General features: G+C 38.0%; 1 protein-coding gene across 1 annotated transcript in view; it reads right to left on the reverse strand.

The window, feature by feature from the left end:
• Positions 1-226: 226 nt before the first annotated feature.
• The window catches only part of LOC135619341 (protein FRIGIDA-like), a 31,368-nt gene continuing 16,208 nt past the window's right edge, over positions 227-15,386 (reverse strand). The window contains exons 2-3 of the mRNA XM_065121259.1: positions 2,778-2,953; positions 227-1,246 (exon numbers count right to left, since the gene is read on the reverse strand). Of these exons, the coding sequence (XP_064977331.1) occupies positions 458-1,246; positions 2,778-2,953 (965 nt within the window). The 3' untranslated portion in view covers positions 227-457. The remainder of the gene's footprint in view (positions 1,247-2,777; positions 2,954-15,386) is intronic.

Here is a 15,386-nt window from a genome sequence, read left to right on the forward strand (position 1 = left end):
TCAGTCTTGGCTCAGTCGAATGACAGCTCAGTTTCACAACACCTAGAAGCAGAGAAAGAAAAAAAATAATATTTATATCATATTATACTCGGGATTTTCACCAATTGACAGCCAGTGTACTAGAATCATATATCCTGTGGAATCGTTTTAAGTTCCAACCTAGAATCATATTCACCTTCAAATTAAGCTATAAAGTCCATCAGCTATACTATTCAGGCAAGATAAATACAAACAAGCTAAATGCAGTAGCTATAAGCCTTGATCTTCAAGAGTTAGCACAAGGGATCATAGAATTATAGAACATACACATTTTTACCAATTTAAATGATCAAGATTAGAGTTCTGAACTGGAGATATTGCCAGAGATCTTGTGTGCATGATGAGCATTTAGCAAAACAAATTTGTTTAATGCCCCAAATGGTTTGAAAAAGAGGGGGATGATTCACATTAGAACTGATTATGATGGGTAGTAACTCTGGTTGGGGACACTGGTTGGGGGGTTGCTTATGCTGGAGTTTGCATAGTATGCTTCACGTTCTAAAACAGTATCGGCAAACTGATACAAATTTGTACTTGAGCTCCCGGTTCCATATCCATCACCCGAAGCTTGTGAGTAGTATACATTTTGTCCTGCCATTGACAATGGACCCATCCAGGCTTCGGAATGTGTCGATGCTAAAAAATGTTGTCCCACTAATCTCTCATCAAGTGCTCCATTCCCATGCAGTTTATATAAATCTCCATCATAGTTAGTAAATGGATGAGAACTGTTCTCCACTGTTGACCCAGCAGTACCTTCTGCTGTTGCTGCGACAAGTTCACTGCTAACTCCTGCTGAAGTATGGACACCCGCTGTCAGTGAGCTAACCCCACATAATCCATTATGTAGACCAAATCCATCATCATGAGCATTCCTCCGGTATAAGCTCCCATGGTAGCCCTCGGGATTAGCAAGCGAAGCACTTTGTTGCTCCTGATATTGCTTACCAAAATGAGGCATGATACTATGTGATGGTTTGGCTGAAGAACACCAATAATTTTTAAGTTGAATTTGACCCAAATCCTGAGCCTTTCTTTTCAAGTTCTTATTTTTCAATCTCTCCTCGTCCTTGGCAATTACCCTTTCTATCTTGGCAATCTTCTGATTGATATTGAAGCTAGCAAGTTCAGATGGATCAAGTTTGTAGTTCTCCAGACATTTTGCTACCAATTTAAGCCTCTCCAAGAGCTTCTCATTGGCTTCTCGCTGCAAAATACAATTGGTAATTCATGCAATCTAAAAGCTTGCCATATGCAGCATAAAATAGAGCTCTAAATATAGACACCAAAATAGTGACTAATTAACAAAGACCATACCCAATTTCCATGGAACCACATTATATTAGATCCATCTACCATTCTTATCCTAAAACTCAGCAATATTGAAGAAATTGGATCTCTAATAGACCAAACGAGAAATCTGCAGACAACTGATTAGTTCTGTCCATCCAATTAGGGTTTGGTGGATCAAGGCTACAGTTTATCATGTTTAAAGCTGCAGAAGTATGTTCTTGATCATCAGACTGATATGTGGCAAACAATGGACTGCCAAAGTACACTTCATTCTGTTTATTAGTGCTACTCTCTACAAGAACATTAAAAGAATAACACCAATAACTCCGAAGCTATAATTCTTTACAAGTGAAAAATACTATCCTATATTTTACCTTCCACTAACATCAAGTGTCCAAACCAAGGATTGACGTACCACCGTATGGGTGATATGTATTAGTTCGACAGAAGACCGAGACGTAGACTGTCCTGGCAAAACAGTTGGAATTTGACCATTACCAACCTGTACCGGTCGGGTAATAATCGGATTTCAACCGATATTGATCAACATCTGAGATTCATCTTGATCCAACGGTCAAATTGACTGTTGGACCACTTTGAAATCTGATTTAAACCCTCTCCCTCCCCTGTTTTGCCCTCTCTCACTCTCACAACTTCCTAGCTCTCTTTCTTACTCTTTATCACACATTTTTTTCACTCTCTTTCTCAATTAAAGCTGATCTTTGATGATTAGAGCTTCATTTGTGAGGATTAACATATTCTAATAAGTCATTTAGAGGAGGATTACTCAAATTAAAAGGTATGTATTCTCTTTCTACTTAGTTAAATTTTGACATGATTAGCTCCATTATATCTAGTTCATGATGATTAGGGTCAATCACTTTTTTTAGTGCCCAATTAGGATAAATGGAGCTTGCTAATTGTGTGATTAGTGGCATTAATTTGAATTAGGGTACTTTTAGTTAGCTTTTGATATGATTAGCTCCATATTAGCACCATTATATCAAGTAATTAACGATTAGGGTCAATATCTTACTCTTAGTGCCAAATTAGGGGTAATTAAACATAAATGCAGCTTGTTAAATGTATGATTAGTGGCATTAATTAGAATTTAGGGATCATTAAAGACATTATTATCTACAACCATCATTGGGTGCACTCCTTGACACAAACCATAACATTTATTCAACAATTAACTTATTGTCTATCAATTATTTCCACAGTCATAAAAATTAATTATAAGGTTTTCCAATAAAATATATACATATGATCTGAAAATGAAACGTCTCTATGCACTTTTCAAATAGCAAAAAAGCCCAGCAAATGTTTCAACCAAGGTGCCTTCTAAATAGTATATATGATGCCACTGAACCCAAATAGTTCAAATTAATTCAGCACTTGTTAATTTAACAAAGAAAAGAAAAAGAAAGAGAAATGCATCATACCAGTGATTTCAGTGAAGATTGTCCTTCCATTGGTTCATCTTTTGCAAATAGTGTAGATTTCTGCAAAAAGGAAACCAGCAGGGGCAAAGGGGGATGCTTGTCCTTCAGCTCAAAAGCGCAAATAAGATTCACAGCTTCAACATTCATTTCCTTACTTAGCATATCGTTAATAATATCTGCACATGAGACATGCTATTTAACACAATATAAAGATTCTAGTTAAAAATAAAATAAATGTATAGTGCCAAAAAAGAAAAAGACAGTTCTAAGCATCTGCACGCTAAATTGAACATGCAGTAAATCTACATTAAATATATGAAAATGTTTAAAACACAGAAAACTAGTAGTGAAATAGAATGACAAAACTTAGTAACAAGCAAAATACAGCTCATAATATATTCTGAACATATCTAGATATCTAGTGGTGTATGAAGTCGATAAATTCAGACAGAATTAAACAAAATATCACACTACCAGTGCAACGAAGGACCATATCCATGAAACCGATCAACATTTCATTTTTTCTGGTGACACTGGACAGTAAAGGTCAGTATATGTGTATCGGCCGAACCAGTTGCCAAAATAGATATATATAAAGAGACAAACCATTGGCAAACATGGTATTTATAATAATAGCGATCAGCTATTGTGACGAAATCGCTGTTAGGATCAAGAGCGGCACTAAGAGGGGGGGGTGAATTAGTGTAACGGAAAAATTAAGTCGATTTAAAAATCTTCATACGATAAAATTCGATTCCGACGAAAACCATTTCATTTTTCTTGAATTAGTAGAGAAGAGGGGATTGGATAGTTTGTAATGAAGTAAAGATGAATGTAGTAAAAAGATTAAGCAGTAAGGAATGAACACACCGAAATTTATAGTGGTTCGGTCGTTGTGACCTACATCCACTTCCGATTACTCCTCTGTCGAGATCACCAACGTCCACTAATGGTCTTTCTTCAGTAGACGAAAGACCAACCACCTCTTTACAGTGCTCTCCTTTTCACGAGTTTAGAAGATAACCCTTACTAGCCTCACACCTCTTCTTGGATAATTACAAAGCTTAAAAAGAGGGAAGAGGACTCTTCTCACTTTTACAACACTTTTAACACCCCAACACTTAATAGTTTTTTTTCACACTTTGATTGCACTTTGTTACCCTTTCATGCAAAAAATGGTGGGGTATTTATAGGCCCCAATAGCTTCAAAATTAGAGCAAAAAAGTGTCTCATCCCGGATTTCCGAGGTACTGGCGGTACCATCGCCAGTACTGGGCAGTACCACCACTTGACATTCTAATACTAGGCGGTACCATCGCCCAGTCTGGCGGTACCACTGCCTGATAGATTCTCGGATACTGAGCTATGACGGTACCACCAGATCTAAAAATGAGAAAACTATAAGAAGCAAGATCTAAAAATTGAGAGAAAAAGTTTTTTAGGATTACCCTTGTAGTGATTTCTTGAAAAGTTGAGATTGATCTTTAGATTCGCAAGAGATGAGGGTTTTCTTGAGTTCCTAGACGAAGAGCAAGGGGAATGAGAGGTGGAAAAGGGTTTAGAGGTGTGGGGAAGAGGTCTAGGAAGGCTTGGGGGCGTTTCTACCGCCGACCCTAAAAGCCCTTTTATAGGACGGAGCTGCGGGCAGTGGTACCGCCAACTGGGCGGTGCTACCGCTGGTGCACAATTTTCAGCCCATTTTCAAGCTGCAATTTTACCTTTCAACCTCGCAGCTATATTTAGTATTCCAGTCATCACTTTGTGCTCAAGGAAAGTGCAAGCTTCATAGTACTTTTGCAGGCCAATACTTTTCTATCTATGTGTATTAATGATTCAATCATATAAACCATAAATATCTGAAAATTCAAGTCACAGACATCAAGAAATAGTTTATTCGTATAACTCCTTTCCTTAGTTAAAGTAGGGCAGAACGAGATGAAAGAATCAAGATTTGTATTGAAGAATATCTTCGAGAAATAAACAGATTATTTTATGTTTGGTACATCTCAAGTTGTAGATAGCGACATATCGTCTCCATAAATCCAAAGTCATCATCACTTTTTGTGAAACCCAATGGAGGCAATATAGATGGTTTCCTAAGTATGCTCTAGTATATTAAAAAAATTGTGCATCATCATTTAAATCTGAAAACCAATCAAAAATTTTCAAGATCAAATGTGTAGCACATAATTTCAAAACATATTATTTCAAATCACATCGTCAAGCATGATTTCATTGAATATAAAATATCTTCATTTAAATTTATTTTGTTACCAATAGTTTTAATTCCAATGATATTTTCTTTATTGTTTTGGCTAGAGAGCTTTACGAAGTATTTTGGATCTCCGGTCATAAGCCTTGAGCATCCACTATTAAACTATCATTCTTGCTCCTAGCTTGTGATGGTAGACACTTCTATAAGAAAGGGTGATTTTTAGGCAACCATTTGACCTTGGGTGCCTCATAAATCAATCTACTCAACTTATCATTTTGCATAGAATTCCTTATGGTTCCTTTAGGAACCCAAATCAATTTGTGTGGACTATATCTCTTAAATGGACATTTATAAGCAATATGTTCGGGTTTGCAACAAAAGTTACATTTGGTGCAGGGTGATACATGCAAGGTATGGTCTTTTACAAAGGTGGTTGGATTTTGGTGAGAGCTACTCACAAATCCGATTCCGCCTCTTCTATAAACATGACCCTTATTAGCAAGGATCATATTCAAGGACTGGCTACCAATCTCAAACTTTTCTAAGGTTTCTTTGAGTAGCAAGTTTTCCTTCTCAAGTGCCTCTAAGTGTTCACACTTAGTACATGGAGGCAAAGAAGGATTATCATGCTTAAATTTTTTAAAATCAACATTTAAAAGGGCATGCTCCTTTTTCAAAGATTTATACTTTTTACTCAAAGTTCTACATTCATCAAACAATTCATGAAAAGCACTTAAGTGCTCATCGAAAGATAAATTTGCATCTAATGAATTACTTACCTCATCTCTGATAGCCATTAGTGCATGGTTGGCGATCTCCTTGTTGCTTTGTTCTTTGCCTTCAGAATCGCACGGGTCATCCGACGTTGCTTTGAGCATCTTCTTCTTCTTTGGTTGCTTCTTCTTTACTTGGGGACATTCGCTTTTAAAATGTCCCGACTTCTTGCATTCGTAGCATATAACTTGTTCTTTCTTAGATTCAATTTTGTTTTTAGTATCATTTTTAGATTTATTTCTTTTTATGATTTTTTTGAACTTTCTTGTCAAGAGTGCCAAGTCATCATCATGGTCCTCATCGCTTGAATTTTGTTTCAAGTGGTCTTCATGAGTTATTAGTGCTATATCCTTCCAGTTCTTTGGAAGGTTGTTCTCAAGCTCTTCATAAGCATTGCAAGTCATTTCGTAGGTCATCAATGACCCAATAAGTTCTTCAAGCGAAAAGTTGTTCAAATCCTTGGCTTCTTGAATTTTCGTTATTTTAGGATCCTAACTCTTTGGGAGGGATCTTAATATTTTGTTAACAAATTCGAAATTAGAAAAACTTTTACCAAGTCCTTTTAGACCATTGACGACATCCGTAAACCAGGTGTATATGTCTCCAATGGTCTCACTTGGTTTTATCTGAAACAACTCATAAGTATGGACTAAAAGATTAATTTTGGACTCCTTTACTCTACTAGTGCCCTCGTAAGTGATTTCGAGTGTATGCCAAATATCAAAAACAATTTTACAAATAGACACTTGATTGAACTCGATTTTATCTAAAGCGCAAAACAAGGCATTCATAGCCTTGGCATTTAAAGCAAAAGTCTTCTTCTTCAACTCATTCCAATTGTTCATTGGAAGAGAAGACTTTTGAAAGTCATTTTCCACAATGTTTTATAACTCAAAGTCCATAGAAATTAGAAAAATCCTCATTCTAGTCTTCCAATAAGTGTAATCCGTCCCATTAAACATAAGTGGACGTGTAATTGAGTGACCCTCTTGGTTGCCGACAAATGTCATCTCTCTTGAGTTTCAAACCAAACTAAGAGTGACCTTGTTCTGATACCAATTGTTAGGATCAAGAGTGGCACTAAAAGGAGGGGCGAATTAGTGCAGCGAAAAAATTACGGCGATTTGAAAATCTTCGTACGATAAAATTCGATTCCGACGAAAACTATTTCGTTTTTCTTGAATAAGTAGAGAAGAGGGGATTAGACAGTTTGTACTGAAGTAAAGATGAATGCAGTAAAGAGATTAAGTAGTAAGGAATGAACACACCGAAATTTATAATGGTTCAGTCGTTGTGACCTACATCCACTTCCGATTCCTCCTCCGTCGAGGTCACCGGTGTCCACTAATGGTTTTCCTTCAATAGGCGAAGACCAACCATCTCTTTACAGCGCTCTCTCCTTTTCACGGGTTTAGGAGATAACCCTTACAAGCCTTACACCTCTTCTTAGATGATTACAAAGCTTAAAGAGAGGGAGGAGGACTCTTCTCACTTTTACAACACTTTTAACACCCCAACACTTATAGAGTTTTTCTTCACACTTTGATTACACTTTGTTATCCTTTCATGCAGAAAAGGGTGGGGTATTTATAGGCCCCAATGGCTTCGAAAATTGGAGCCAAAAAGTGTCACATCCCAGATTTTCGGGCACTGGCGATGGTACTTTTAACCAAGGTATGCAATACTGTACCGTACCAGTGTTTCGAGGTTGGCTCGGTACAGTACGGTACGGTACCAACGTACCGAGTGATACACCAGGGCACACCGAACGGTACATCGAGCGATTTTCCTCTTACTACAGCACTGTAGCACGGTCCATCCGTAGCAGGCGGTATTACTGTAGCACTGTAGCACGGTCCATCCGGTACAATGTATTACTGTAGCATTGCTACAGTGTATTACTGTAGCACTGTAGCACGGTCTATCCGGTAGCAGGCGGTCCGTGCACCGGTATACCGTCGGACCGGTACATACCACCCGTACCGGTGATTCTTTCAGCAAGGCAGAGGTAGAGCAAGTGAAGGTGATTCTTTCAGTGATACCGATCTTCGCATGCACCATCATCTTCAACATGGTCCTCGCTTAGCTGCAGACCTTCTCAGTAGAACAAGGAAGCTCCATGAACACTTGGCTTGTAGACTCCTTCAGAGTCCCACCTGCATCACTCTAAGCCATCCCCTACATTGTGCTCGTCATACTGGTTCCCATCTACGAAACCAGCTTCGTCCCTCTTGCCCAAAAGCTCACCAGAGAGGACTCGGGGATCACTCCGCTGCAGCGAATCGGCGTCGGCCTTTTCACAGCGACCTTCTCGATGGTGGCAACCACCATGATCGAGAAGGAGAGAAGAGAGATGGCTGTTGGGTCGGGCAAGCTAATGTCCATCTTCTGGATTGCTCCCCAGTTCCTCATCTTTGGCCTCTCGGAGATGTTTACAACTGTGGGGCTCATTGAGTTCTTCTACAAGCAATCATTGGGCGGCATACAGTCCTTCTTGATAGCCATGACCTACTGCTCTTACTCCTTTGGCTTCTTCTTGAGCTCCCTGCTGGTGTCATTGGTGAACAAGATCACATCAAGCTCATCAAATGGCGGATGGCTGGGCGATAATGACCTCAACAAGGACAGGTTGGATCTCTTCTACTGGCTGTTGGCAGCTCTCAGCCTCCTCAACTTCCTCAATTATCTTTTCTGGGCCAAATGGTACTCCTAACACTCCATCTCCATCAACTGAGACACATGTTGGAGCTGATAACATACCGTGAAAGACCACTATCCCACATTAAATATTCCTCTTCAGTCCTAAACTTAAACTAAGCTAAGAGGGTAAATAAAACAAAAAAAAAAAGAGCTAGATCGTGGATCTATCATGCAGGTTTCATGCCATCTCTGGCCCTTCTTATATATATGTATTACATCGAATCATGGACATATAATGAATGCACTAACGATTGTCAAACATCGTTACTACATGAAATTTTAGTGTTCTTTTGTCTTCTCTTGCTCTTTCTTTTCATTTATCACCCAAGTCTTCAGATCAAATTATTGTGCATGGAAATGGAGCTCGAAATGATGGACCAGCACTATGTCTATGTTGTTAGAGAGGGGACATGTTCTTATAGAGACAATGGACAAGGCTTTTCTTTCCAAGTTCACAATTTTGTACTGTACCGGAGTTTCGACGTTCACTCGGTACGGTACAATACTGTATACCGAGCGGTATACCGTTCGGTATATCGCTCGATATATATATATATATATATAGGCCCAAATGGCTTCAAAATTAGAGCCAAAAAGTATCTCATCCAGGATTTTCGGGTACTGGCGGTACCACCGTCTGACAGAGTTTCGGATGCTGAGCTCTGGTGGTACCACCGCTTGGCAAGTAATAACTGCCGACGATACCATCGCCCAGTCTAGGCAGTACCACCTCCCAAACCACTTGGGAGACCGTTCCCTGGGCGGTTCCACCGCCCTAGTCTAGCAGTGCCACCGCAAGACAGGGTCTAGCAACCTGGTTGGGCTTTGAATCTTCAGGCCCAAACAAGTCCAATTACAGGCCTTGTTGGCCCCTAACAGCGTTAGTGGGATTACCTCTCAAATCTAACCCTAATTACGTGCTAACTACGATTCTTATGGCATACACTAAGCAAATCAAGTCTGGTTAGTCTAGGTTTCTTCTGGAGAGCTTCCGGCGATCTTCCGACGATCTCTCTGCAATGTTCCAACGAACTCCCGAAAAGCTCCTGGACTTCACAACGATCTTCTTAGCGAGTTCTGACGAGCTTCTTTAGCAAGCTCTTGGACTTCTCGGTCAATTCCGGTAGAACTTCCGACGAACGTCCGGACTTCCGGCGAACTCTCGAACTCCCAACGAAATCTCGATCTTAACTCCGACACTTCATTTTGCTTTATGCCTTGATTGCAATCGTAGTTAATCCGGCACACTTTTCTCAACATATAGATTTGATCAAATAATTTACCAATTGATTTCATCATCAAAATGCAAGATTCAACAATCGCAACTTCAGTTGCAACACAAAATGCTACAAACCTCAAAATAGTCCAGAAGTAGGAAAAGTAAAAGATCATAAACGTCAAAGCTAAGGCTTGAAGTACTCTACGACCATGCTTGTAGTATGATTATTGCCACAAGAATCTTCATTACACAGCCACGTGAAAGTAATAAACACAAATCAAGCCACATGCCATAGATGACAAAGAATACTTATGAAGTTATTAAGGCCAAACCAAAAGAGGTAGTTGTTGACATGTTGTTCAATCACCTCTTCTTAACCATTACAAAGTTATAATGCCATTTTCCAAAGCAAATAGGAATATCCCTTACAGAGTATTAAATTAAATCACTGTGACTAAGTTAACCTAGATGTTTAACAAATCAAGGCACAAAATATTTTGCTGCAACCTCATATTTCTGAATAATGACGACTAATCAGAAGTCAGCACTCACAAAATTCAAGAATATAATATGGTTTAATGAACATTAACCATAAGACCTAGCTGCTCTACTGTACAGCTGGAAAACCTGCAAATAATTACAATTTTGGTGTATCTATTTAGATTTCTTTGGGCTCAAGATCACATTATATCATCAGCAATCCTTAGATTAGTTATTTTCAGTCTAAATTTCCCATAACCACCAATATATGTGACAATTAAACCATTAAAATATTGGCAAACAAATTCAATATGCAAATTTTTCCAATATTTTATGCTAAGCAATATTCTGCGTAAATTGGACATAACTACCAATGCATGCCAGAATCTCCAGTTAACTCATTAACCTGAATTTGAAAGGTTCCTAAAAGCTAATTCAAACAGGCTCCAAATCCCAAAAAAGTACTACTAAAAGAAGGTACAGAAGCAATTTGAATGATGAATTATTATGATATTGTACCAAATACAATAATGTCAGCTTAATATTCATTTTCATCATTAACACCACTTGCAAGCAGCAAGTTAGAAATTATGTCAACAAGATCTAAAAAAGTTGATTTCGACATGTTCTCAAGAAACCTACATTATGCAGTAGTTAGAAGTGATAAAATGATTACCGATAATGGTCTGAGGAAAGATAGAGGAAGACCTATAAAAACCTTAATAGAAACTATAAAGAAGATTTAAATAAGATTTTTAGAGATCTCAATAGTGATAAAAGATCCATATAGCTTATTCCAAATAGTTGGGGCTTACGGCTTTGTTCTTGTTCCGTAGGATCTAAAAAATTGACTGATTGCCTGATAGGTTTTAACAGCTGAAGGTGGAGGAACAGGATCAGCAAACACCCTACAAATGGATCTAAGCTTGTCTTTTTAGATATAACATACTAATCATCTGTGTATAATTTTATTTGAAATATTTTGGTTCAATTAGTCCTGTTTTAAGAGTTCATTTAAAACAACTGATCATACATTCCCTCTGACATATCTGTCTGGTTGCTGGCTTTCTTGTCAATAGGAGATTCATATGAAACAGAGAAAGTTGATCATAAATACAGATTAAGATGGGGTAGCTTCTAGAAAATGTCTATTAAAATCTTAATAGGTCATAAATTCTACTTAGGCAAGAGATGTAGGTGGCCATTTTGTTTTTTATTTATTAAAGAGTCTCATTAGCAATAGCATTATAGATTAGTTATTTCTTCACAGAAGCCACCACTCACTATGATGAAGAAAAGAAAAATTAAAGAAAGAGCAAGAGAACAAGAGAGAAGTGAGATTAGAGAGGAGAGAAAGAGACTAGAGGAGTAGAGAAGATGCAAGTTTTTCATTCAAATCTTAAGTGTTTGATCAATTGATAAGATCCACTATTTATAGAGGTTAGGAGCCTTGATACAATCATTCTAGACAATGATTCCCAAGTGTAAGCTGCTACGAACTTGTATTTCTTTTAGAAATCTGAAATATAGCTTCTAGGATACCTAAATAGCTTTAAAGAAACTTATCACAGCTAAGTAAAGAGTCCACTTAATACAAGAGTACAATTAATACAATAGAGTCCCAAGGTTAACACCTAGAAAGACCCAAAAGACTTCAATTTTCCACACAACTCTTGGAGTTTCTAGGCCAAATAATTGATGATTTTTTGCTTATTTCTTTGCCTAGAATAAACTCTTCTAAATCCTTTTAGAAAGCGAGATGGTTCTCCATGATTCTCCTCTGGTGGAAAAGAACTCGACCCCGGAGAATGATTTACAAGATATTGGTCCAATAAGTCTGGTGCAAAGTCACGAAGTACTTTCAAAGTAATCCAAGTGACATCGGAAACTGGATGATCATGCCACTTGACAAGAAAGTGTAGAGTGATACTAGTAGCAGATATAACAAGGCAGTTATTAAGAATGGCCTCTATGCCATCCTTGTGTTGTGGGAGAGTCAATGTTTTGGGATGATTGCTGCCTACAAGGATTGTCTTGTTAAGTCTCAAATTTTGATTAAGAAATCAATTAATGAATTTGAACTAATAGTATGCTAAGTGATGCAGGAAATACTTCTACCATAGACTCGGACCATCGAAGGGCAAATGTCAGACTAGAGAGTCGGACGTTGTGTTGGTAAATTATCATGCCAAAGATTGGACTTCGTGCTAGAGGTTCAAGCATCGTGCCCGAGAATCAAATATCACACTGGAAGGTCGGATGTCATGGCGAAGTCAACATAACCGAGGATTGAGTGATATGCCGAAGGATCGGGTGATATGCCGAAGGTTTAAACGAAGTTCGGAAGATCAAACGAGATGCCAAAAGAGTGCATAACATGTCGCAAGTTGTGACAATGTGTTAGAAGTGGTTGCTATTTTGAAGACTTAGTTGAAGATAATTTTGGCTAAAATTAGGCTTCAATTGGGCTATATTTGTGCTATGTTAGATTAAGGTCGAAGTGGGCTGACTTTGGACTAAATTCAGGTTGGATTTGGGCCCTTACTAGGCCAATTCTGTGTATGAGCGATGGTATCACCCAGAGGAGGCGATGGTACTGCCTAGAGTAGCGTTAGTGTTGGTTAACGACAATAGCACCGCTTAACCCAAGCAGTGTTACCACCCAAGACAGCGAATAGCCCAAGCAACACCGTTTCAGAGTGTCAACAGTAGTACCATTTGGAATGGTGATAGTACCACCAATACCTTTGATTTGGGGCACTTTTCTATGATTTGCTCCATATTTTAGGGCACTTTAGGGGCTATAAATACCCCCACTACAAGCATGGCTAAGAGGCAATCATTCTTGAGCTTCCAAGTGTTAAAATCCTCTCTTCCAGTCTTGCTTAAGTTTCACCTTCTTGAGTTTCTAGTAGAGTTACTAAGTTTAGAATGTGTGAGATTCTTGAGGGTGAGTAGGTGTAAAAATTCTCCTAAGCCTTGAAAAGGAAAAAGTTGCAAAGAGTTGTTTATCTTCCACCTATTGAAAGAAAGATTAGTAGTGAAAACTGATGACCTCGAAGGAAGAAGAACCAAGGGTGGACATAGGTCAAAAAGATCAAACCACTATACAATTGGTTTGCCTCTATCTTTGCTTGTCTCTTTTCTTAATCAAAATTCCAAAGTTTCTTAAAGTTTACAATAGAAATAATTCACCCCCTTTCTTAGTACCATATCGATCCCAACATATCTAATAGAGGAGGCTCAAAGTTGAAAGGATCAATATTTAAATTGAAAGGCAAATGAATTATATATACACTTCTTGAATGGGGAAAAGATCAATAACTTGGACATGTAACTTCTTGAATGAGTTTTTGGGAATCTCTTAGGGCGAATGTGAACCAAAACATCATCACCAACTTGAAACTTTTTTACTCTAATGATATACATCAATAGTAAATTTGTAACTTTTATTACCTAAGGCAATTTTACATTGAATCTCAAGATGTGAATCATGGATATATTGAGTGAAGGAGTAGGCTGGTTCTAAGGCATGATGGTCAAGTGAAAGACGTGCAAGGTCAATGGGTGTACGAGGAGCATAGCCGAGGACAACTTCAAATGGACTTTTTTCCAATAGAGCGGTTGATAGAGTTATTGTATCCAAACTCTATAGTGGGTAAGATTAAGTCCTAGTTTTCCTATTTCTCCCCAAGTAAACATCTAAGAAGATTTCCTAAAGAAGCATTAACAACCTCAATTTGACCATCTGTTTAAGGGTGAAAGGCTAAAGAGAACTTCAATGTTGTGCCAAACAATTTTCACAAAGTTTTCAAAAAGTAGTTAACAAATTTCATATCCCTATCAAGCACCATGGTTGAAGGAAAATCTTATAACTAAACCACTTTTCCAAAGAACAATTTAGCTATGTGTGAGGCATCGTTGGTCTCATTTCATGGGCTAAAATAGGTCATTTTTTAAAATCGATCAACAACAACCAAAATAGAATCATGGCCACAGGCTATTTTGGAACGTCCAAGGACAAAATCTAAACTCACATCTTGCAATAGTGTTGAATGGGTAATGGGGTGTATAGGCTAGTATTGTGTTTGCGAGTTTTGGCAATTTGACAAGTGCAACGTTGCAACACTATTCGAGCAACATCTCACTTTAAGGAAGGCCAGTAAAATCTATCCTTAACTAATGCAATGATCATGTCTCGACCTAGGTGACCTACTAATCTGCCTATGTGCATTTCCCCAACATGTCTTGGAGGGAGGATCAAGGAACACATAATTTAGTGGATCAAAAAAGATAACCATCTTTAGGAATGAACTCCATATATTCACGATAGTTTCCATCCTAGATTTCTTGATAGATACAGCTAAAGTCTAGACATTGGGTATACTCTTCTTTTAAAAGCTCGAATCCTATTACCTTAACAACTCAAGGTAAATAGTATTGAAGAAACTCAACTAAGGGTTTCGAAAGTCTTGTTTTGAGTGTCAGAACAATGCTTAATTACAAAAGAGTATTCATTGAGATGAGAGACTCAACCCACATGGCATGCTAGGCATTTAACTTCTTTTGGGCATTTATGTATCTTAGAGCCTCGTGGTTAGACAAGACAAACTCTTGCGATAGAAGATAATATCGCCAATACCTAAGACATTGCACAATCGCATAGAATTCTTTGTCATAGGTAGAAAATTGTTGTGTTGCATCATTGAGTTTCTTGCTGCAAAAGGCAATAGGCTGATGCTCCTAACTTAGAATTCCTCCTATTCATATACTAGAGGCATCACAAGAGACCTTATAAGGTTTACTAAAGTCAGGGTGTATAAGAATAAGAATGGAGGTTCATCTCGTTTTGATGTCAGCAAAGGCATTGGTAGCAACCAGGGTCTAAGAAACTCACCCTTTTTTAGGCAATCAATGATATGGTATCATAAAGGAGCTAAACCCTCTAATGAATTTCCTATAAAAAGAGACTAATCTATAGAAACTTCGAACTTCATAAAGGTTTAGTGGATTAGAGGTAAGAATGATAGATCTTTTCTGGATTAGTGGCAACACCTTGGATAGAAATGAAGCCTAGGAATAGGAACATGGGTTTGCATGAATGAGCACTTTTTTATATTAGCATAAAGCTCAGCAACTTGAAGAGTGGTAAGAACCTGTTGAAGATGTCTTAAATGAGTTCCTTTGGTCTTTCTAAAGATCAGAATATTGCCAAAGTATA

This window comes from Musa acuminata, chromosome BXJ2-8 (genome assembly GCF_036884655.1).
Source record: "Musa acuminata AAA Group cultivar baxijiao chromosome BXJ2-8, Cavendish_Baxijiao_AAA, whole genome shotgun sequence".
NCBI lineage: Eukaryota > Viridiplantae > Streptophyta > Magnoliopsida > Zingiberales > Musaceae > Musa > Musa acuminata.